The 26,586-nt window shown below is 36.6% G+C and overlaps 1 protein-coding gene across 1 annotated transcript in view; it reads left to right on the top strand.

The window, feature by feature from the left end:
* The window catches only part of RELN (reelin), a 469,728-nt gene that overhangs the window by 225,613 nt on the left and 217,529 nt on the right, over window positions 1-26,586 (top strand). The window contains exon 8 of the mRNA XM_081286786.1: window positions 7,939-7,990. Coding sequence (XP_081142912.1) covers window positions 7,939-7,990 — 52 coding nt within the window. The remainder of the gene's footprint in view (window positions 1-7,938; window positions 7,991-26,586) is intronic.

Here is a 26,586-nt window from a genome sequence, read left to right as displayed (position 1 = left end):
TATTCAAAAATAATTATAATTATCTTCATCTGATAAATTAGAAAGAACATGTAGTTTTGTATTTCCATCATATGTTTTTCCCTAAGATGAATTTACTACAGTTTCAAAGGGAATAGGATGAAAAGAGATTGAGAAGGATGAGATGACATCTATGTTTTATACTAGTGACTTCTAGTTTTCAATAATTTTGATATTGTATTGATACCCCCAAAGTAAAAATATATATTTCCATCCAAATTGTATTTATAGAAAGCAGACAAATCAAATGAAAAGTGAGAAATTCGGTTGTCCATTAACCTTATGTTTACTAAAATTAAAAATCTGCACGGTATGTCAAGACTGAATCCAGTCAAAGTTATTGTTCACTAAGACTGATGAAAGATACCAGCTCCCAAAATCACTTTTTAAACAGCATGTTTTCTTATTTTTCAGAAATTTAATTCTTATTGATATTGTAAAACAACTATAGACCAAGAACCATGGTTGATTAAGTCTTTTTATCTTTTAAAAATGCCAACAAAGAGCATCTCTGTGACTGGAGGCCTAGATCAGAAGTCTAGCTCCAGGGTGGTCTCAAAAGACCAGGTATGGCCACTTGCCCCAAGAAGTATCCATATAACAAAAAGAGTGGTAGTGAAATAGAAAAGAAAGATACTTTTAGTGTGGCCAACACTGGAAAGGACAGAGGTCTAGTGACTTAAGACTTACCTTCAGGGGCTGGGGATGTGGCTCAAGCGGTAGCGCGCTCGCCTGGCATGCATGCGGCCCGGGTTCGATCCTCAGCACCACATACAAACAAAGATGTTGTGTCCGCCGTGAACTAAAAAATAAATATTAAAAATTCTCTCTCTCTCTCTCTCTCTCTCTCTCTCTCTCTCTCTCTCTCTCTCCTCTCTCACTCTCTCTTAAAAAAAAAAAAAAGACTTACCTTCAAGGTAATGACAGTTTACAAAGGAGAGGAATTAGGGTGTGAGGTGAGAAGTATGTGTAGTGGGTGGTCTTGGTCCATAGTGATCTGGTTGATCTTTATCTCAGGTCTGGTCATGTGGAGTCCTGTTGGCATCAGGGGAGTCATTACTGTTGGGGGTAGGAGGAGTCTGGGTTCCCATCATGAGATGTTTGCCTGCAGAACTTGCCATTCCTAGAAATTGAGATAAACCGGGGAGAAGGAATAAGTCAAAGAAAGAAGAGGTCAGAGGAGCAAAAGGAATGATTTAGGATAAGGACTGGGTCCTCCTTCAGAAGGGCAAAAGGGAGGAGGGAGTGAAGAACAATTTCAGAGAAGCCCCCAGTACATCAAATTTAAATACATAGTCATTTCATGTCAATAAAAGGCAAAGTCAGTCAGATGTGGTAGCTGCTATTTGGGGGGCATTATAGGAGCTTGGGTTTACAGGACTACTAAGCTATTATTGAGCTACAGCCCCAGCCCGAACCTTCATTTTTGAAAAAGAAATTATTTACTAAATTATTCTTACATATATGGAAATGCATGAGTTTGGGCTGACATTTTTCATGGAAGAAGTACAGAATGAACAGCCTAAGTCCATAGTCAATTCTTCAGATTCATTTAGTCATCATACTAATTTTCTACAGTTTGAAGTCTATTTGATTATTTAAGAGCAGTGAGATTGGATAGGATAAAAGTTCTTCATCAATTATTCATAATTGCTATATTATTTATCAAAAGCCTCCTAAAAAGCCCTTTTGTTTTCAGAATGTCAGGTGTAAAGACTTACTAACATTGCAAACTAAAGTTACATATTTGAACTCAAGATTAATAAACAGTTTTTTTTTTATTGGTTGTTCACAACATTACAAAGCTCTTGACATATCATATTTCATACATTAGATTCAAGTGGGTTATGAACCCCCAATTTTACCCCAAATGCAGATTGCAGAATCACGTCAGTTACACATCCACAATTTTACATAATGCCCTATTAGTAATTGTTGTATTCTGCTACCTTTCCTATCCCCTACTATCCTCCCTCCCCTCCCCTCCCATCTTCTCTCTCTACCCCATCTACTGTAATTCATTTCTCTCCTTGTTTATTTTCCCATTCCCCTCACAACCTCTTATATGTAATTTTGTATAGCAATGAGGGTCTCCCTTCATTTCCATGCAATTTCCCTTTTCTCTCCCTTTCCCTCCCATCTCATGTCTCTGTTTAATGTTAATCTTTTCTTCCTGCTCTTCCTCCCTGCTCTGTTCATAGTTGCTCTCATTATATCAAAGAAGACATTTGGTATTTGTTTTTTAGGGATTGGCTAGCTTCACTAAGCATAATCTGCTCTAGTGCCATCCATTTCCCTGCAAATTCTATGATTTTGTCATTTTTTATTGCTGCATAGTACTCCATTGTGTATAGATGCCACATTTTTTTTATCCATTCATCTATTGAAGGGCATCTGGGTTGGTTCCACAGTCTAGCTATTGTGAATTGTGCTGCTATGAACATCAATGTGGCAGTATCACTGTAGTATCCCTGTAGTATGTGGCAGTATCCCTCTTTTAAGGTCTTCAGGGAATAGTCCGAGAAGGACAATAGCAGGGTCAAATGATGGTTCCATTCCCATCTTTCCCAGGAATCTCCAAACTGCTTTCCAAATTGGCCACACCAATTTGCAGTCCCACCAGCAATGTACAAGTGTACCCTTTTCTCCACATCCTCGCCAGCACTTGTTGTTGTTTGACTTCATAGTGGCTGCCAATCTTACTGGAATGAGATGGTATCTTAGGGAGGTTTTGATTTGCATTTCTCTGACTGCTAGAGATGGTGAGCATTTTTTCATGTACTTGTTGATTGATTGTATATCCTCCTCTGAGAAGTGTCTGTTCAGGTCCTTGGCCCATTTGTTGATTGGGTTATTTGTTATCTTATTGTCTAATTTTTTGAGTTCTTTGTATACTCTGGATATTAGGGCTCTATCTGAAGTGTGAGGAGTAAAAATTTGTTCCCAGGATGTAGGCTCCCTATTTAACTCTCTTATTGTTTCTCTTGCTGAGAAAAACTTTTTAGTTTGAGTAAGTCCCATTTGTTGATTCTTGCTATTAACTCTTGTGCTATGGGTGTCCTATTAAGGAATTTGGAGCCCGACCCCACAATATGTAGATCGGAGCCAACTTTTTCTTCTATCAGACGCAGAGTCTCTGATTTGATATCAAGCTCCTTGATCCATTTTGAGTTAACTTTTGTGCATGGCGAGAGAAAGGGATTCAGTTTCATTTTGTTGTATATGGATTTCCAGTTTTCCCAGCACTATTTGTTGAAGATGCTATCCTTCCTCCATTGCATGCTTTTAGCCCCTTTATCAAGTATAAGATAGTTGTAACTTTGTGGATTAGTCTCTGTGTCCTCTATTCTATACCATTGGTCCACCTGCCTGTTTTGGTACCAGTACCATGCTGTTTTTGTCACTATTGCTCTGTAATATAGTTTGAAATCTGGTATCGCTATACCGCCTGATTCACACTTCCTGTTTAGAATTGCTTTTGCTATTCTGGGTCTTTTATTTTTCCATATAAATCAACACCCTAAGTCATATGATTTGCCCAGACTGAGTCAGGAGGATACACACAATTTGAACAGACCAATATCAATGGATGAAATTGAAGAAGCCATCAAAAGACTACCAACCAAGAAAAGCCCAGGACTGGATGGGTATACAGCGGAGTTTTACAAAACCTTTAAAGAAGAATTATTACCAATACTTTTCAAGTTATTTCAGGAAATAGAAAAAGAGGGAACTCTGCCAAATTCATTCTATGAGGCCAACATCACCCTGATTCCGAAACCAGACAAAGTCACCTCAAAGAAAGAAAACTACAGACCAATATCTCTAATGAACCTAGATGCAAAAATCCTCAATAAAATTCTGGTGAATCGAATACAAAAACACATCAAAAAAATTGTGCACCATGATCAAGTAGGATTCATCCCTGGGATGCAAGGATGGTTCAATATACAGAAATCAATAAATGTTATTCACCACATCAATAGACTTAAAGATAAGAACCATATGATCATCTCGATAGACGCAGAGAAAGCATTCGACAAAGTACAGCATCCCTTTATGTTCAAAACATTAGAAAAACTAGGGATAACAGGAACTTACCTTGACATTGTAAAAGCTATCTATGCTAAGCCTCAGGCTAGCATCATTCTGAATGGACAAAAGTTAAAGGCATTCCCTCTAAAATCTGGAACAAGACAGGGATGCCCTCTATCACCACTTCTATTCAATATATTTCTCAAAACACTGGCCAGAGCAATTAGACAGATGAAAGAAATTAAAGGCATAAAAATAGGAAAAGAAGAACTTAAATTATCACTATTTGCAGATGACACAATTCTATACCTAGAAGACCCAAAAGGGTCTACAAAGAAACTACTAGAACTAATAAATGAATTCAGCAAAGTGGCAGGATATAAAATCAACACGCATAAATCAAAGGCATTTCTGTATATCAGTGACAAAACTTCTGAAACGGAAATGAGGAAAAACACTCCATTCACAATATCCTCCAAAAAAATAAAATATTTGGGAATCAACCTAACAAAAGAGGTGAAAGATTTATACAATGAAAACTACAGAACCCTAAAGAGAGAAGTAGAAGAAGATCTTAGAAGATGGAAAAATATACCCTGTTCATGGATAGGCAGAACTAACATCATCAAAATGGCGATATTACCAAAAGTTCTCTATAGGTTTAATGCAATGCCAGTCAAAATCCCAATGGCATTTCTTGTAGAAATAGATAAAGCAATCATGAAATTCATATGGAAAAATAAAAGACCCAGAATAGCAAAAGCAATTCTAAGCAGAAAGTGTGAATCAGGCGGTATAGCGATACCAGATTTCAAACTATACTACAGAGCAATAGTGACAAAAACAGCATGGTACTGGTACCAAAACAGGCGGGTGGACCAATGGTACAGAATAGAGGACACAGAGACTAATCCACAAAGCTACAACTATCTTATATTTGATAAAGGGGGCTATAAGCATGCAATGGAGGAAGGATAGCATCTTCAACAAATGGTGTTGGGAAATAAACAGTTTTTAATACCCAAGTACAAATACAGAGGGGTAGATTTTATAGACAGTGCTTCTTGTTACTTCTTTCTCTTTCTCTTTCCTATTTTTCCTTATAGCTGACAATTTTACTAATAAAGTGATTAGGTAAATGTTAAAAAATGATATTCAACCATTGCACCAGACCTTAGCATCCCTGAAGAAAAAAATGCAGAATCAATGACTAATCAAAGCCTAGGGCCACTCTCAGTTAACCCATGTAATTTGAAATTTGGCAGTATTTCATGCAACTTGCCGTTCGATAGCAGAGGTCACCACTGTGGAACTTGATCATGCAGGTGACACGAGCAGCATTTATTACACCATCAGGGTAAGAATTGAAGACTAGTAAATTTAATGCACTAACAGTAGCAATAACCATGGTGTTTTCAATTTATATAATTCCATTATTTCAAAGAACCTATTTCAGAAGTGTTTCATTATTCATCTGGGAATCTATTCAGTCACATAAAATCATTCAATTTATTTGAAATTAAAAAAAAATCTCTCTATTGGTGTTGTGCCTCTTTGAATTTTAAGATCAAATTATCTAAGTAGAAACCCATGAGGACAGATAGTTCAACTTTCTCTAAAAGCTCTAAGAGGAAAAACAGTACTTTTAAAGAATTTTATTGTACTTTTTTTTTTTTTCTGGTGTATCTAGCGGGGGAAGAAACAGAGATATGGGCATAGTGGGCAGATTCAAATTAAAGAGAAAATTTTCTCTGTCACCCTGATACCAGTGATTTTTGCGGTGTTTAAAATAAATTGGTAGCTAATAATAATAATAATGATGCTTTTACCTGGATAATGTAGGGCATATCTTTTTTTGTCCTCTCCTCTTTTACCTTTTTTTTCTGCTTCATTGAATCTCAAAGCCACATGTTTAAAGCACATGTCCAGTCATCTTTGTGGATCAGGTGGTATATCATTCAATATTCATATCTCAACCGGGTCCTGGCAGAGCAAGAGGTCTGATCACTCACTCATGGACTATATAGCACTTGACTCTTCCACACTCATGGGCTCTGTCACTGGGGGCTAACAAGGTGCAGGGATACATCTAGAGATGTTAAAACATAAGATAAGCAACAGAAAGACAGCCTACTGCTGCTATCACCATGGAAACGCAGTTAAACACTTTCTGTTCTTGAAAGTGGAGTCACAAAAAACATCCTATACTATATCATACAGCACTTGGGAACCCAGCAGAACAAGAAGCTTCCTTATCATCTCATTATGGCATTTTCAGGTAAATGGATGGAGCTGGAGAATATCATGCTAAGTGAAGTAAGCCAATCCCCAAAAAGCAAAGGTCAAATGTTTTCTCTGATAAGTAGATGCTGATTCATAATGGGGGGCGGGGAGCAAGGGAAGAATGGAGGGACTTTGGGTTGGGCAGAGGGGAGCAAGGGAAGAGGAGAGCATAAGGGGGTGGGAAAGATGGTGGAATGAGACCGACATCATTACCCTATGTATGGGTATAATTGCACGATGGTGTAACTCTACATCATGTACAACCAGAGAAATGAAAAGCTGTGTTCCATTTGTGTACAATGAGTTGAAATGTATTCTGCTGTCATGTATAACTAATTAGAACAAATTTTAAAATGCTAAAAGATAATAAGAATGTAAAGATAAAACTACATGAGTGCTGCTTTAGAAGAAGGAAAACTGTTAAAGCAAGCCTTGTTGTTGTTGTTCTTTTTAGTTATATATGAGAGTAGAATGTATTTTGGTACATTATACATACATGGAGTGTAACTTATTCTAATTAGGATCCCATTCTTATAGTTATTCATGATGCAAAGTTACCCTGGTCATGTATTCAAATACAAGGCTAGGAAAGTGATGTCTGATTAATTCTACTGTCCTTCCTATTCCCCTCCTCCCTCCCTTCCCTTCCTTCCCTTTTGTCTAATCCAACTGACTTCAATTCTTTCCCTCCTCACCCTCCCCTTATTGTGTGTCAGCATCTGCATATCAGAGGAAAGGATCCCATTCTTCTTAGGATCCCATGCTTTCTCCCCACATCCTCACCAACATTTACTGTTACTTGTGTTCTTTATAATTGCCATTCTGGCTGAAGTGAAGTGGAATCTCAGTGTAGTTCTAATTTGCATTTCTCTAATTAAGCAAGCTTCTTGAAACCAAAAAATGTAGCAGAAATGTATTGGATCACTATTTCTTGGCCCATAATTCAGCTTCTCTCTCTCTCTCTCTCTCTCTCTCTCTCTCTCTCACACACACACACACACACACACACACACACACACACAGTTTTATAGAGAAATAATCCACCATTTCCATGATTCATGAACTTTGGGTGTCCAGTGCAAGGCTTTATAATTTATTCAACAAGTTATGCAACCCTTGTCTCAGTCAATTTAGAGCATTTGCAGCATCCCCCGAGAAATCCTGTATTCTTTAGCTGTTGTACTCTTCACTTTTCAAAATAATCTTATTCTACTCATTTGCTCTTCATTTACTTCCCAATTATTTTGGTAGCCTTTTCATGGCATCCCCTGAGTCCCAGACCTGAGGTAGAATGGGAAAGGTGATGGGATGAGTAGAGAGGACTTCATTCAATTCCCTCACAAGATTACCTGGTAGATTACCCTAAAAAGAGTTTCAATAGAACTCTGAAAAGTTCACTCTTCATGCCTAAATCAGGTTCTTATAGTTCTCCCCCACCAAGAGGAACAGGAAATATATCTGTATTCAGACCATATTGATAAAAATGAACAAACTCCTGGATAAGTGTGACCTTTCTCGATGGTACTTTTCCCCCTCCCTCTTCTTTCCAACACCTATCCTTTCTCTTTCTCTCATGTCTCATTTTTGTGTTTCTCTTTCTAGACTACGACAGGCCTAAATACAACTACAGCTTCTGTCCTCCAGTTTTCCATTGGTAAGTGTTTTTAACATGTTCAGCAATTTAACTTGGAAATGTTTGTTTTAATCACAGTGTACAATCAGAATGCAGTGCCAAATTCTTTTGGCTTTACAGAAGAATAAGTCTTAAGTTTGCAGTAAATAATTTAAAACATTTAAAAGTGAAATTAAATATTTTTAAATGTTACACTCTGTTCCAGTCCTCTCCAGTGCTGAGTGGTATTAAAAATGCTGCTGAAAATCTGGAACATCTTTAAAGTATTTACATGTGGATTTTAAATACATTGGGTTATTTTATTACAGTAGAATTATCTCACTAGTTATGTTTTTCTCAGACTAAGATAGAAATCTGTTCAGTTGCCTGAGCTCTGACTAACTGGTAGTGGAAGAGATAATTATTGGTGGCTAAAAAGGAATAAATTAAGGGTTTATGTTTGACATAAATAATTATGCTTAATTTTGACATAAATAATGAAAAAAACAACTGTATCTGGTGATATTTAAGTGTTTTTATATGAGCTGAAAGTTCCTACCAAAAGCATTCAGTAAAATACGATGGCTTTGGTTCAAGTGTTTGTACTTTTGTTGTCTTTTCTATTCCATACCATTTTGATTTTTAAAGGGGTGTGTGTGTGTGTGTGTGTGTGTGAGAGAGAGAGAGAGAAAGAGAGAGAGAGAGAGAGAGAGAGAGAGAGAGAGAGAGAGAGAGAGAGAGAGAGAGGAAATATTCTAGGGAAAGATCCTGTCTTCTAGATGGGACCTAGCTTTACAGATCTCCCCATTTAGTGTGAAAATTGCTGGTGTCTGGCAGCCATGCCTAGGACAGGGTCCTCCAGTCTCACTCTCTTCACTCCTGTATGTTTGGAGATGCACCACTAGTGAAAGGACATTTTCCTCAATAGCCTTCAACTGCAAATTGCAAGTAAGGGTTCTACATCCAGAAACTCACTGTGGTTGATTGTAGCTAAGAACGGTTTTCTGCTGGTCATGCAGTTGTCACTTTATCATCAATGTGCTTGTTTTAGCTTGTGCAGGTATTGTGTGAAACTGCCTGATTACAGTTTCAGTTACTTTCTTCTCACATTGAAAATATTATCTTCAAAAATTTACAGACAATTCATACATCTATATGTGGTCATAAAATAGTGTTAGCAAAACAAAAATTTTTAGTTTTCAATGAGAAAGTTTTATGAGTTTTTATGAGAAGTTCCTAATAGTTCTATGATCTATTAGTGAGTGATCTACTAGCTCCATGGTGGAGTGCTTGCCTAGCACACACAAGGCCCTGGGTTCAATCCCCAAGTCCACAGGGGAAAAGAAAGAAAGAAAAGAAATGTTTTGGCCTGTTAACAATATATCCTAACTTTTCTGTAGTGAACATGTAATACTTTTTTAGGAAAAAATAAAGTTCAGTTTTTAAAGTAGTAAAATGACAAAAACAATATTTGAAGGATAGCATGTCAGGTAACTTTGAGGCTCTTAACCAGGACAAATAGTTTAAATTCAGGATGCTATTAAGAAAAAAATAAGTTGAATAATGGATACCAATTTATCTATATTGTATTTATTCTTTTTGTTAGACAATAAACATTAATTTCAGATAATATATGTAAGCAATGAAAGAATATGAGAGAATCCATTTTAAACTATGTCTCACAATTCATTAGTAATTGCACTTTATTCATGGGAGAAAAGATCCAACACCAATTAAATTATCTTTGTTATAGAGGGGGAAAATGTCTATTTTTGTGAACAGTGAAGTATATACTGCTAATTTGACATAGATTTTCTTTTCCTTACCTTATATTCACACCAATTACAATATCAATTACAGAAGAGCTAATGAAAAGAGCCAGGAAAGGGAGTTAGAGAATTCAGGGCTAGTACCTGAGACTCCAAAGCCAGAAAAGCACCAGTCTAAGGTCTTGGGACTAGACCCATATGCTAGCAAGAACCCCTGATTTCCCCACAGGCCAGAAAGCAGCAACGCACCAGGCCAGCTTGCATTATTTAAAGCATGAATTTGAATATTGGATTCAAAGATGGGAAGAATTGAGGAATTCAAAGAAGATAGATAAATAGATAGATAGATGAAAGAGAGAACACTCCATCTATAACTTAAAAATAGATTTACAAATTTTCTTTTGGGGTAACAGTTTTAAGATCAAAAGTGAAATTTTAATGTGTTATTTAGAGTGAAACAAAATATTTAATGAAAAGAAATTATTGCTTAGAAATTTCACTGGGATATTTACTTGCTGCATTTTGAGACTAAAAATTCTTGAGAGCCAAAAAGGGTTAGAGTGACAGAGCAACAATGGAGTAGCAAACCATTAGTTGTATTTTATATGATGTAAGGTGGTGAAAATATACATTATAGTAAGCAGAACTCTCCAGAAATGGTCTTGTGGATCTCATTCCACTCATTTTAGAAGGTATAAGGGAGCATGCCCATAAATTCTAGAGATGTTATAAATGTGTATATTCACCCTACACTTTTTGAGCCCATGACAACCAAATATCAAAATAGCAACCACAGTTTCATAGTCATTTCATTTATGCTTATCTCAAAAACTACATGGATTATTTTTTTAAAACCCTACATGTTGACAGTTATACTTCTTTGTGTGTTTTGGAATTTTCCAGATCTATATTAGTAACATGATTAAATATGATCAGTTTCAGTGTCACTCTTTCTTTAGGAAGTTAAGATATTAAATGTTCATTGTATAGTACAACGACTCAGAAGTTACATTAGGTAATTTATAGGGGAATCCATCATTATTTATGACCTCAGTGATGACTTATATTCATAATTAGGCATATTTAACCACACTTGAAAAAACTGTGTTAATATTTTTATATTGCTCTTGTAACCATTTTCAATTATGTGACAAATATTATTGAAAAGAAACCCAGGTACTTCAGAGATATGTGTACAGAAATTGCTTGAATTATTAAGGGATATCTCTAATAAACTCTATCATGCCAATGTTTAGCAGCAGTTACCTCCCAATTCTTTATATACACACACATATATGCACACAGAGATATATGTAGTATATATATTATATATGTGTGTATATATTACATATATATTATGCATGTATGTATATATACAGAAATACATACACACATAAATGTAAACAAACATACAGAGTATCTTAAGTGATTTTTAAAGTTAATGCATCCTGAAAACCCACTTTTGCAAGCTGAAATTTATCAGATTATCAATAGCTAAATCATCTTGAAAAGTGTCCTAAAGTATTCTTAGAAGAACTCTTCATTTTTCCATTCCAATGACAGATCTTGTATCCATTTCTATGCTGAGACATCGATTTGCTACAAACCTCCCTTGAACCATTAGATTTGACTTGTGGAATTTATGGTTGTAGCCTTAGGGGCATTTACCCATTTCCTTTAGATTTCCTCTGGGATAAGAAGAAAAATTTGAGCAGATGCCCTTGCAAACCATTATCTTATGGATGCCTCCAAACTCTGTTTTTTTCCACGCAGGGTTCTGGGTCAAACGGAAATGCTGATAGTGCTTTGTAGCAATAATTCATTTAATAGAATTTTACTGAAAATTTATTTGGCACTCTCTTCAGCTAATTCAACCATAGTAAGAAAAAAAAGTGAGAGGATAGTATTTTTATATTACTTTTTACAGCACTGGTGTAGTAGAAGGCACCAGATATGCACAGAGCATGGACTCTCTGGACAGGGCCAGATGGTCATAAATGGGTGGGAGTATGTGCTGATCTCAGGGTTCCAGGCCCCAATCAGGTCCTGCAGGGTGGTACAATTCAGGGAGGCTTCTTAGTGAGAGATGTCTCTGAAAGCCAACAACCTGAGCACTTGAAAAAGCAGAAAGGTTTTCCAGGTGAGGAGATGGAGTGAACACAACCAACTTACTGAAGGAGAACAGAAGTGCCTATTAGACCAGAAGGACTGGCCCTTGTGGCTATAAACAATGTCACATTAAATTGGGTTTAAGGAGCTAATCTGTGTCAGCTGGGACTTTTAATGTATTTAATAAGAGGGCTAAGTGGGGCTTTTAACTCATTTAACTTGTTTAAAATGGTATGATTTTGTTCTTTGTTTAACTTATTTGATAGAGGTCTGCAAAAGGGCCCTCTTTTTGTCTGTAACAGTATAGAAATATAATAAAATTAAATCTTAAGAAAAAATATTTGCAATATTAAGAGTGGACTCGTTACTTCTTGGATATAAATCTGCCTCAAGTCACTCCACAAAAATTTTCCAAGTAATATGCTTATTCACTTTTGCCAACTCTTTCTTCAAAATAACAGAATTCATAAAAGATAAAACACTTGAAAACAGGCACTATGAAGAACAAATAGTGTGGCTTGGGAGGCAGATCTGACTTGTCCACCATGATATCCTCAGTCCCCAGCCCAAGGACTCACAACAAGTAGATGCTATAAATATTTCTTTCCAGAGTGACAAGTGACCATTACAGTGGTATCATAATGCTATGAAGCCAAGTGCTAAATTGGTATGATACAGACATTTCGTGACAAAAGTGAGCTATGGGGAGGCAATCTGAGAACCCCAGACAATGGAAAAGATGACCCAGAAGGAAACTGAGAATCACCAATAAACTATTTTTAGTGAATCAGGTAGACAGAAATACATGTCCATATGTTCATCAATATGGAATTATTGAAATAACCAGCATCTATTATTTGTTTATAATTAGTAGCAATAGTATCCCCTCCCCTCCCGCCGCTTTTACTTATAAATATCCTAAGGATTTGTAGAGTGTTTGTGGGGAGAGGGGGTTGTGTGTGTGTGTGTGTGTGTGTTTCACTGCTTTTTTTTGTTCGATTTTATTATTCTAAGACAGAGGAAAGTTAAAGCATAAATGCTTTCTCTTTATACATTAAGATATAAAAGTGTTCTTAGGCCTGAATTGTTCTCTTTCTATACTGTATGTGCCACAGAAACTCTGAGATAAATGAGAGCTTACTCAGTTTGTATGAGCATAATTAGAAAACTTAAAACTTGAAAATTACATATTTAGAGGTAGTCTCAGCTAAATTGAAAGATTTTTGTGTAAAAGAAAGACCTGGATTTTTTTTTCTGAAATAGATAAAAGGAATAAAATCCACTTTTAAGAGATTTTATACTCTTATACCTTATGCAACATAAGAGAAACAGTTTTTTTTTCCTTTGAGCCTAATTCATAAACATATTAATTACTCAGAACTTGATTTGGTAGAGAAGCTCTCTCAACTCTTTTAGAGCAGGTAATTCAGGGGGAGGAGAAATCAAGCCTTGCACACTGCAGTATGAATTATTGTTCATTTCCTCTGAGAACTTATTGAAGTATATTTCAAATTAGATTCTCATTTTTTCCAAGAGTCACTCTCCTTGGTAAATAAGACCTTCGGGAATTTATTATGAAATAGTAAAACCTCTTCTAAAACATGGAACCTATATCAGATTAACAAAATCTCTGGTGGCATGAGCTTGAAACAAATATAAATAAAAAACAGAAGTTCAGAAAATGTTAATGACCAAATTAATGTCTATGCTTTATGAGGTTAAATACACTTCTTATTTGAGTATAAGAGTCTTAGATATAAAATATATTAAAATAAGATTTAAGAGTTGATTTTTAGATCTTCAAAGATCTATATTAACATAGGAAAAAATCTGAAAAAGTTATATGTGGAATTCCTGTCATCTAAATTTAGTAAGTAGATAGATTATGGGGCTGGGGCTATAGCTCAGTTAGTAGAGTGCTTGCCTTGCATACACTAGGCCCTGGGTTCAATCCCCAGCACCACAAAAAAAAAAAAAGAGAGAGAGAGAGAGAGAGAGATGTGAAACTCATTATAATTTAGTGTATCCTGCCTCTTCAGACCAGGGTTGACCTAATACTTTCTATGGAATATATGTTTTAAAAGATGAATTTAAATAAAAAAAGAAAAACATATATATATATATATATATATATATATATATATATATATGTATGTATATACACACACACACACATTGTGGATTTGAAATATATATATTTTTCAAATCCACTTTACCCCAAAGAATCAAATCTCATTTAAAGTAATAAAAGGGAATTTTATGAAATGCTATAAAATTCTACTAAGCATAGGTTCTGGAAAATTGTTTTAAATAAATTGTTAAGTGCTTTCAAATTATTTGAACTGATAATTTGAAAGTCCTTGTGTGGACAGTTTGAAAGTAGCTTTACTCCCTTTCTCTTGAAATATTCAATTTGTGGCTCACCTGATGATAGTTAAAAAATAAATATCAGTAGTTTTTTCATAAATATTTTCTGCTAGGATTTATTAGGGGCTGTTCTAGAAGAAGGGATACAGCAATGAAATACAGATTGAGAAGAAATCAATCATCTGTGTAGACCAAATTGTCCCTAATGCCACTCCTTCATGAAACCTCATCTCATTGCTCCAGCCTGATGTCTCTAAACCCTCACCACCTCTGAATCTATTTTAGGACACCTACTTCATTCTGCTTTGATTTATATGCTGGCCATTTCCATGCATCCACCTTCACCCTTTATAGCTTATATATTCTTTGAAGGAAAGGATGTACATGAATTCCTCTTTGTATGTAGAGCAGAATTTTGCTCCCAATTAGAACTCAGTAAATATAAATCGAATTGAATTAAATTCATAGGTTACTGTGTTCTTCCACACTGGTGATCAGTACTTACCCATTGAGGCAAGGGAGTATGCTGAATGAAATCCTTGGGCAACACTAGAAGCAATTTCCACTTTCTTCTTAATTAATCAGGGACTTTTCCATCACACAGATATTTTAGGAAGTGTATTATATATAACATGATATTAGGAAGTGTATTATATATAATATGATATTAGGAAGTGTATTATATATAACAAAACAATCCACTTTTCCCTGTAGGGAAAGCAAACCCAAAGGCAATGCCCCAACTTTCAAGAAATTTATTATGAGGATCATTGCATGACGCATAATTGTATCAAAATGTACTCCATAAACACGTACATTTATTATGTGTCAATTAAAAACAAAATAAAACTTGGGAAAAATGCATTATCAAATAAGTGTTGGGGGGGGAGTCTATGTGTGAGAAGAAACCAAGTAAGGCAGTAAACTTTGATGATAATTAAGGGATGCAGAGCACACAGGACAAAGCGCAGCTTATTGGAAGTCCAGATAAGACGGAGGTCCAGAGGCAGGGCTTTGTCATTTAGGAGGGAGACTGACAAGAGCAGGCATGGTACCATCCCAAGAAGGTCCACACAGAGTGAAGGTTTGGGGGATGGCACCCTGCAGGAAGAACTAGGCAAGGGTCATTCTAAGAACTGGGGACAAGTTCAGAGCCAGAGGGCAGCAAGGATGGTAGAGCTTGGGTGGAGCAGACAAGGTGTTTAACACTTGCTGTCTGAGTGGGGATTAGGCATTCTAAAAACTGGGGCAGGCTTGAGCACTCAGGCATAGGTTCTGTGGGCCCTGGGGGAAAGGAAGCCTGCCTGGCAGGCAACTTGGCAAAACCTGACACATTCTACATTTTTCTTCCCTCTTTTCCCCAACATGGCTCTAGAAAGCAGCTTGCAAAGAGTGGGCACCTCAAAGTTGTTGGAAGATGACTTGGCATTCCGTAAATTGGAAGAGAATTGATTTCTCTCTTCCTTGTGATAGGAGTAATAATGGCAGTGAAGAAATACAAATATTTTGGAAGTGAGGGAACGGGGTTAGGAGTGGAGTAAAGAAAGGCACAAAGAGGAGGAGGACAGCTGTTCATTTTATATCCTGTGGTCATTGTCCATCTGTTGTAAACGGGAAGACGTCCCCTAATGAGGTTTGAGCATTTCAGCCAGAAAAGTGACTAAGGGGACAAAAATATTAAGTACAGTAAATCACACAGTGTTACATTTCTGCAGAAAAGGGGTTTGCAAATCGAATAGCCTCTTTGCTAATAAAGTCAGTCAAAACAGAAATATTACTCTTTAGTAGCTTCATTTTTAAAATAAACCAATATAAAACAGAAGGTGAAGAACAGTTGCTTTCAAAACCTGGCTGTTCTACAGTTTATGAAAGAGTTCTTTCAAGTTTAAAGAAAGCATGTTTTTAGTACCAATACAGAATTTTTTTTTTGAGGACACATTCATTTTATTCTACTTTACTTGACCTCTCTTCTCCTTCATGTCAGTTTATAGTAGATAACCTAAAATGGAAACTTTTCTTCCACATAACAGCCCCTCTTACAACACTGTCCTTCAAAAATGCTTCCTCAGTTGCAAACATGCTAAATTCCCCCCAGGGGCATTTTTAGTAAGCAAGACAGAGATACAGACATAACTCTAGATGTCCATATTTAAATAGTTGTCTAATTGCTAATTTGGAATGACCAAAGATTTTGGACCTATCATTTCTCTAAATTAATAATTTATATTAATAAAATAATGATTTATCTCAACTCTAGTGATCATACTTTACCAAAATTGAATTTGTTTGTTCTTGACAGATCCAAGAGAAATTTGAAGATTTCCTCAAGTGTAGAATGGAACAGTTTTTCATTAAAGTAATATCTGTAGGCTCTTTTTGGTCACAATTCCCCTTCATGTCATTGGGGACTGAGAAGCCCCAGGACACTTCCTGCCTGGGCTGCCACAAAGCATTATCTGATACAGTAACCATTTTTTTTCCTGCCTGGCTTCTTACCCATGAATCAAACTGCTGCCCCGTTAGCCCAGGCTCCTGAATGTAACCAAGACACCGAACACCAGATCAAATATGTATTGCAGGACAGCCAGAAGCCACCAAGCATGGTAGGTTGTGTACGCCCCATCAGGCACAGGGAACAGCAGCCAAGGTCATGCCTCCCAGGAGCTGGGAGAGACTGTTGGCCCAGCCAAGAACAGCTTTTCATATGTAGCTATTCTTCATGCATTTATTTTACCCATGATTTGAGAAATGGTAAAATAGCCTATTTAGGACCAAGTTCTCATTTTTCCAGGTAGATTTTTTTTTCCCTTTGCCTTGAACTCTAAAGTACTCTGTAGATGATTGACACACAGTAAGATAAAAGTAATAAAAATATTTTGCTTTGAACAGTGTTAAGGCAAGAAGATAGATCACTACTAGAGAACAAACCGAATTACATTTTTATATAATTTATGAACTAATGGAAATTGATGGAGATAAGCTGCATTATAAAACAATCTGCATGAATACATAAAATTTAAATAGTATAGATTTTGTATAGTATGAAAAGAATAAAATAAACTTGAAAACTAAGAATTGTTATTAAACCAACTATCTTGGAAATTTCAGCATTGTATGCTTAAAAATGGAAGTCATATTTTAGGTTATCTTCATTAGTTCATACTTCTAAACTTCCCATATGTTCAAGATGTTACTTTATTTACAATAGGTTGATTTGATGCCATATTCCAAGTGAACTAATGGTTTAGGATTTTCCTGGCAGACTCAGTAAAGAAGGAAATAAAAATCTAAGTGTTATATAATCATGGTTCTACATTGTTGTTATTATAGGAAAAATAAATATGTACAACTGCTTCCAGTGAAATATTTGAGCAGACATTGATAGAAATTATCAAAATATTGATCCTCGGTCTTGACTGGGGCAAAAATTTTTTGAAGAATTGCAAAATTGCAAATAATCTTTTACTGTGTTCCTTGATGATTTGGGGGTATAGTGAGAGTAGCCTCTCCTAGTTCTCCCTAGAGAATAGTATTGGCCACAAAAATCAAATCAACCTTAGCAAAAACAAAACAAAACAAAAACAAACAAACAAAAAACATTTCAGGAACTGCTTGTTATGCTATTATCTTTGTGTTGCTCATCACAGTATTTATATTTTTCACCCTAACTTAGAATAATGTGTAAAATCTCCTGGGAGTAATAGTGTTTAGCTATTTATTTATTTATTCTTTCAGAACTGGGATAGAACCCGGATGCTCTGCCACTGAGCACATTCCCAGCCCTAGTGTTTAGTTTTCTAACTCCACTCCACCCCACCCCCACTAAGTTCTCTTTCCATCTCTTTTGCATTCTACTCACTATAACCTTGGGTTAATGGTCTTGTCCTCCATTTATCTATCTTGAAAAGATGAAGGGGTGTGTTGATCTTGCTAAGATTTGCTCCAGTCATAGCAAGGAGTTGTGAACAACCAGATTGCATCCATTCTAAAACTTTATGATGTTTCTATATCAAATGCTGCTGTTTACATGCAGCTCCTAGACCTGCTAGTCTCTAAGGTCTGAGGGTTGAGTGATGGCAGCAAGAACACTCCTGCTACAAGAATCCTCCACAGGCTTCTGTGCAGACACTCCTTGAGCCTGTGGTATTTATGGGCCCCGTTATGCTATCTGGAGGCATGATTTCTGGCAGTGTTCTTCCCCATCTATCAATTCGGTGAGATCACTTCTCTCCTCCTCCTGTGGCTTTGTGCTTCATTTGGAGAAGCAGATTGTTTTTAAGGCAGAACTTTAGGGAAAGAGGCTACTCACAGCAACCACTACCAATCCCCAAGAGGATAATAGCTCCTTCTATTGTGTGCTGCTCTGATTTACTTTGGAAAGTCCTGGGATTACTGGAAAGGGACATAACCAAAAAATAAAAAATAAAAATAAAATACCCAGGCCTTAAGAGACTAAACACCAATTGATTTATTCTTCTACTCCAAAAGTAAAAAGGAATAGAGGGGACTATTAGGGATTCAGATTCAGAATCCCTAATATGTAATTCCAGAGTACAAAAGAACTCAGAAAAACCAGAAGCCTTTTTTTTTTCAACTTATGTGATAGCAAAGTCTGACATTATGTGAATTCATTTGACAACAAGACCTAACTTGTAATGAGTTAAACCTATATTAATCCTTTTTTCTACCACCTGTATGGATCTTCATGCATTTCACTATGGAAACATTGATGTGCTTGATTAGGGAGTTGTCCACATTTGCTGGGAGTACAGCATAATTTATGGCATATGCACCATATTACCTTTATGAAATCTGCAAATTAAGTAAATTATTTGAATTCTGGAATTCAAGTTCAGAAGTTATTAATATTTCTATTTTTAAATGGGCTTGATTTTATACCAAATCAAGCTATTTTTAAAGTAATTTATTTTTATGTCAACCACCTAAGAAGTCTGTAGATTTTGAAAACTTCCTAGTTCTAGGAGGTATTTGTCTCCCCCCCTCTCCTGCCGCCACAGTCCCCTCTACTCCAAAAGTAAAAAGGAATAGAGGGGACTATTAGGGATACAGATTCAGAATCCCTAATATGTAATTCCAGAGTTCAATATGAACCCAGGGCCTCATACATGCTAGTTGAGTTCTTTACCACTCATCTACACTCCTAGCTCCTCTAGGAGGAATTTGCAAACTTCTCCATACAAATATATTATGGCAAATAAGGTTTCATACACAGAATAAGTTTTTGACATACCTACACTGGTCTTCAGTTGTTTAACACATAATTGCTACTTTTTCACCTGCTTATGCATCAACTCTTAGAGCTTTGTAGTACACTCTCCCAGCCAACAGTGCTCAGAAGTATCTAGAAGCAGTCCTGGGAGTTATAGGTCCTTTCCAACTTTTGTCGAGCCCCTGCGGTTCATGAGGGTCAGTGCAGGTTTTATTCAGGTTCATCACCAACACTCTGTTTTAGTCAGCTTTTTCGCTGCTGTGACTAAAAGATTTGACCAGAACAATTTTAGAGGAGGAAAAATTGATTAGGGGGCTCACAATTTCAGAGGTCTCAATCCATAGACAGCAGGCTCCATTCCTCAGGCTCAAGGTGAGGCAGAACATCATGGCGGGAGAGTATGGTGGAGGGAAGCAGCTCACAAGATGATCAGGAAGCAGAGAGAGACCAAGGAAGAATTTCAGAGTGAATTAACTACTCCAGCTCCTGAGTTCACTTACAGATTTTTAAGAAAGTTTGGAAATAGCATAAACATCACAAAATCAAGAAATAAAACATCTTTATTAATGGCCTAAAATGTCCTATAATTTTTTTTTCTTACATTTTTTCTTCTGTAGATTCTTAAACTGTTTCTCCATATGACAATAATTTTGGAATATTTTCTGCAGAAAGAATAGAAAACTTGTGATTTATTTTCTATGTTTAATTTTCTTTGTTTAATATTTTGCCATCCAACTCCTCATTGATAATATAATTTAGATTTTTGGGAGCATTGTCAAATTGGAAAAAATTTCAGTCTTATTTAAAAATCAGAGTGTTTTGACTTTCCTTGTGTAGTGACTAACTAAACTGCTCTTTCAATTGACGTCACTCACTAAACAGTGTGTCATTGTCTTTGAGTCATGACACTGGGTGCGTCGTCAGCACAGTGGGCGGTAGGAGTTTCTAGTAGCTCTTTCCATGTTGTGAGCTACAGAGTCATGTCACATCAATCCAAAATAAATGGATCTCCAGTTCAGCCTTTCCTTAGCTGAATCCCTAAAGCAGCCATGACCATGTCTGTATTGCCTGATGTGAGGGGAAAGGCATGAGGGAGCAGAGCCAGGACAGTACCTTAACCAACTGCACCTATTATAAAACATAATCAGGCGAATACATTGCTAGAATATCCCCAGGGCCTTGGAAAGTGCTCATACAAGTAAGCCCCAAAAAGCTTAACCTCCATCAACTTCATCATAAATTGGCTTCTGTCTACACTAACCATGTTGGAACAGAGCATTGAGTTCATATTTGTTGCATTAATACATATGTTTACACTCTGACAATAAACTTATTATCACATCCTTACTTTGTTCAGACCCTCCTGCAAGTTGTCTCAATTTTCCCTCTCAAATTTCAAGCACATCCTAATACCTTTCCTTTGTTTAATATGCCATTGCTTTTGCCTATTTCATTATCATATAAGGACCATGGATATTTCTATATACTGCTGCATTTAATGTTCTGATTTGTAATAAGTAATCATCATGAATGTACAATAATGCTTCTCATTCAGCACAGGTATTTGAAGTTAGAGATTTCAAAAAAATAATTTGCAGAATAATCTGTAGCATGAGATTTTATTACTCAGATACATTGACAAACAACTTTTGTGGTTGGTATAAATGCAGAGAGAGAAAAAGCCCTGGGCTGGGAATCTGCCAATTGAACTACCCACATAACCCTGTGTGAGTGGTGGAGCCTGTTTCCACCCCTGGCAACTCATTTGTAAAATAAGAGTGTTCATCTTCATGATCTTTTTAATGACTTCCCACTGTGTCCTAAGTGCTGGAGCAGGATGACAGGTTACCGAGGAATGCATTTTGTTGGAAAACATGGTTATTATGTTGTCTGTTTTAGTTAAGGCAGCCCCCACAAGAAATATGAAAGTAGTTGCCATAGCTTTATTTAAACAACTGCACTTAATTTATACTTGTAGCTTATTTTATCACGAGAGAAAGATATTAAACAGAGAAACAAATGCAACATCAGTGGAACCATGTGACATAGTGATCCAGACAATCCTCAGGGTTGGTGTGAAAGAAGCAAATGTGCTGCGCCTCTGGCTTTTCTGAGAAGAGCGTCAGTTACCATGCTAGTAGACAGAGGCTGTCCATCACACCTCCCTATCTTGCAGGAAAGAGGGGCTGAAAATGAGCCAGAAATTAATAACAACAGTGCTATTTGTGTATTTCCAAAAGACTGTCTTCCTAGAGTTTAACTGACTAAATCAACACTTAGCAGTTCATTGAGCTCCTTTTCTGCATGAGCAGTTTTCAAGGTACTTAGAAAACAGGATTTGCAAAATAAAATCCTTGCTTTGGCAGAGCTGAGGTTCTGGTGAACAGAGGCAGCCATCAACAAATGAATATGTCAGGGAGTAATAAAGGGAATGAAGAAAATGAATCAGGGAACATTGAGGGATTTGGGCAGCGTTTTATTAAAGATGGCTGGGTAAGGCCCCTGAGCGTGTAACCATTGAGCAGAGGCCTGAACCATGCAGGAGAGTAAACCCAGCAGAAGGAGCCTTGTGCTTTACTTCTCAAGTAGGAAAGGGCTCTTCTGGGTCTGGTTTTCCTAGCTTTCCTTGAATGACAGCTGAAGTCAAGAGAGGTGAGACTGAACCAGAAGAAAGTAACTAGACTTTTGAGTTCACTCATAGCTCTGGCATTAAATGTACTTTTCATAGTTGATTGACTCATTGATTGATTGATTGGTTGATCAATCATCATGCCTGAGCTTTCTATAACAAAAGTAGAAAGTTACTTTTCCATTTTTTCTACATTATACTAGGTACAGTACTATTAAAATAGAACCAGAGGTTCAAGTTAATAGCTATTTCAGTTGTAATTTTAAACTCAGTAAAGTGGTTTATAGATAAAACCAAGTTTACAATAAAAATTTTTATAGAGTTGTAATGTTGAATCTCTCAGTGAAAAAAAAAACAACCATATTGAAATAATGTTTGCCTCTCTTTTTATTTCCTCATTTTTAAAAAGAAGTACTGACTACTGTTTTGTACTTATAAAACTTAATTATTTCTTTATGGTAAAATACTTATTTCAGAAATAGATTTGTAAGTCATTAATAGAATTTGTTAATTAGGTTACAAATGTGGATTAACTTGGCTTCATAAACTTAACCCTGATTGTAATATCATAGCAGATTAACACTTTTCACATAATTGTTTTTGGAATGCAACTATTTTTTAAAATAGCTTTTCATAGATTTTTTAAAGAATTTTTTTGTTATTGTTGATGGACATTTTATTTATTGTTTTTTTTTGTTTATTTATTTACATGTGGTACTGAGAATTGAACCCAGTGCCTCATTCATGCTACGCAAGTGATCTACCACTGAGTCACAATCCCAACCCAACTTTTCATAGATTTTTAAGCATATGACTTATATGGAAATAGCTTTAGAAGATTAACCTTTTGTTAATTTGTTCTGAATCCAGTTAGGAGGTTATCACATTGATCTGGGGAAGAGATGGTCTAAGGAGGTGATGGTGGACTAAAGGAATGTTACAGAAATATTCAGGATCAGGTGACTGGCTATGGGGACAGGGAAGGGAGAAGAATGGACTGGGAATTTACAGAGGAAGTGATGCTCAAGTGAACATGGTATCTTCTTGGTATAGTTTCACTGTGGTCTCCGCCTGTGGTGACACCTGAGAGCTGAGATGATGACTAGCCGGGTATTTAAAGACCATCCAGTTCTTCAGGTTTTGCTCTCTTTATCAAGATAAAGGCCATTATGGCCATATGCCATGAGCCTGAGTAGAAGTAGAAACACAGCAACCTGTCTCAATATATTCTGACCATGTGAGAATATAGCACTATTTAAAAGAAAAGCAAAAGAAATAAAGAAGATTGGGTGCTTTGTGCACCTGAATGAACAGTGAAATAGTTGAAAGCATAGGTTTTGATCTGTCCAGTTCTGAATCCCTTTTGGGTATGTACAGCCCTATGTAGATTTCTTTTCCTCTTTACCTTAGTTTTCTTAGGGGGTGAATGCATTCAGTAGTACATGCCTATTTATAGGTGTGCATATAGTAGTACCTACCTATTTATAGGTATGCATACAGTAGTGCATACCTGTATTCATTCTCTTGAGTTACTGGCATTTTTTTCTTGATGGGTACTATTAAAATTCTAACTTATCATATTTTTCTGTTTTCTTTGGATGCCAGGAACTGCAAAATCAAATTTTCATTCCACTCTAACAATTGTGTAGACCTTACGAAATATGTCTCTATTCTATTCTACACATGACTTTTTTTTTACAAGTAGACTCCTTTTATCCCCCACTCACACATTTACTAGCAAATAGGTAACAAACAGGTAGGCTACTCACTAGAGTCTCATCTTGTGTTTCCTTATGGAATTTATAGCATTGCCTCTAAAGAGTAGGGAATTTGCCTAAAGCACAAGGAATTACAGGGTTGTTTATCAGAAATGGAGCAAGATGGCAACTGAGTAAGATCCTCTGGTCATTTTCTCTCCACAAACACACCAAGTTGATCAGCTATTCACACACCAAACTGCCAAACTACCTTCACAAAGCTGAGGAAATCAGGTGAAGCCACAGTGCCTGCTTTTAGAATAACAAAACAAGGAAGGAAAGAGATGCTTGGCAACTCCAAGTAGTTCAACATGGGGAGAAGAGCCTCCAACTTAGGGGAAGGAGAGAAAACTAAGCTTGAAACCTAGTTCCAGGCCTACCACCATGAAACTTACTGCTGGGCAAAGCCCCATGACTCCTCCTGTCAAGCTAATACCCAAGAACCTTGCTGCCGGATCTGCATAGGGCAGGTGGCTGACAGTCTCCATCCTCAGCTCAGGGCAGGGAGTAAGACTCCATCCATTGGGGTAAAAGGCAGGAAAATTAGCACAGGGTTTTGTCTTGAAGTTCCTATGCCAGGTATGCTGGAAACTGAAGACCCTATGTACAAGTCAAAGCTCAAAGGCAAAGCCTCTAGACCTGCCCCAGCATCAGGCAGAGAGAACTGTGCACTGGTGGGACAGATTCCAGTTTCAGCTGTGTCAGTTCCAGCCCTGGAGAAGGCCTTGGGCACACCCACCCTCCTCCCAAGACTATGGAGGCCACTTCAGCTTTGAGACTCAGGCACAACCTGGTTTAGGATCATCTTTGGTGACCAAGGGACTATTTCCACCACCTCTCCACAAACTTTGGGGCAGCACAGCTATTACCAGGTCAGTTCTTGCTGACAGGGCTCTAGAACTGCCCCAGTACCAGGCAGAGACTGGTGCCCCAGTGGGACAGACCAAGTATCACTGCCTGTTGTGGCCTGGTCCCTATTGCACCCCTGAGACTCTTCAGGTCCTTGCAGCTGTGAGACTCAGGTGTGACCCAGCTTAACATCAGCCTAGATGGCCAAGGGATTGCCTTCACTACCCAACTGTGGGCAGCCTACCATGATACAAAACCCCATTAACTATGGGGAGTACAGGATAATAGATACAAGACTTTGTCCTGGTAGTAGTGCCAGGCTAGTGACAACTAACACTGGGCAAATCCTAACAACCCCCAGGCCAGCCCATGAAAGGAGTTTCTGGAACAGCTCCAGTGCCCAGTCTATGGGACTTCTATTACAATTAACATTTTCTCTTGTTCTTTGTTGTTTGTTTGTTCTTATATTTATGATCATGTTAAGATGCTATCATTTAAGAATAGCTTGTTATAATCAAAAGGTGTTTTTGTAAGCCTTGTGGTAACCACAAAGCAAAAATCTGTAATAGACAAACCAAAAATAATAAGCAAGGAATCAAAACACCCTGCTAGACTAATTAATTTAAACACAGAGGAAGACTATAAGAGAAGGAGAAAGAAACTATAGGGAAAAATGTAATGAAATTATTTGATGAGCATTAATTAATACTTAGTCCCTGAATAAATTCCTCTTTGTTTTTAAAGATAAATGAAATTTAAAATACTGAATCATAGCTAAAATATATTAACTAGGACAAGAACAGTTTTCTGGACTCTGTTCATATGTTAACTCCTTAATCTTCATAACAGTTCCATGAAGTGATTGTCATTATTTCTCAACATTTTACAAATGTGGAAACTGGGCTACAGAAAAAGTAAGTGATTTGCCCAAGATAACACAGCTAAGAAGTGTCAAACCCCAAATGTAAGCCTGGCAGCCTGTCTCCAATCCATACACACTGCCCTGCTGGGCCATATCTTATGTCAAAGGTAATTTTTACTCTAAAAAGTGAAGTAAAAAAATCATAGAATGATAAGTACACTGATAAGCATTTAACTTATTATCATGTAACCATCTCTTATATTATAAAAAATAAATCAGATCTGTTTAAGACAATAAGATGTTAGAAAAATCATCTACCACTAAAGATTTTCTTGTTAATCTATCACAATACAATACAGAGAAGCAGTTATATAAAAAGTGGCAATGTTTTTAGAGTTCTTTCTAAACATAAAAGCATCTTAGGTTTTTGTTTGATTGCTTATAGGTTTAATTTCACCTCTTAGAGTAGTCTTATTTGAAATGAAAAGACAACATATTTGGGCCAGGAGTGGAAAACCAATAGGTCTAATTTTAACTTACTAATTGCCAGATGTCCAGTAGCAGTCGGATCTGAAGTGTAAATTTCATGGGAGACATAATACCCGTTATAGATGTTGTTTAAAGCCTTGAAAGTTGGTAAGATCTCCAAAGGGGGCAATGTAGTTAAGAGAGAAGATGGGCATTAAAAGTCCACTAGGGAGTAACAGAGATGGGGTAAACAGAGACATTAGTCAAAGGGTACAAAGTTTCAAGTTAGATAAGAGGAATAAGTCCCCTGTAACAGGATAAAGGCAGAAAATATTGATATTGGTGGACAGAGTCTGGTAAATGTAGATAAATGGGTTAAAAAAATGAAGCCATTATTATCTGCATGTTTTCTTAAATATATATATTTAAGAAAAAAATATATATGTATATATTAACTTAACAAGAATCAACTTAAACATTGATTTTACATTACAATGCTAAGAAATTGTATTGATGACCTAGTATTCTATTTGATAATACTAAGCAAGTTATTCAAAAAGCACAGATTCATAGACGCAAATTCAGTAGTACACTGCAG

Source organism: Spermophilus citellus (assembly GCF_964194105.1).
Source record: "Spermophilus citellus genome assembly, chromosome: 3".
NCBI lineage: Eukaryota > Metazoa > Chordata > Mammalia > Rodentia > Sciuridae > Spermophilus > Spermophilus citellus.
Note: the sequence above shows the minus strand (reverse complement) of the source record. Positions and strands in the feature narration are given on the sequence as shown.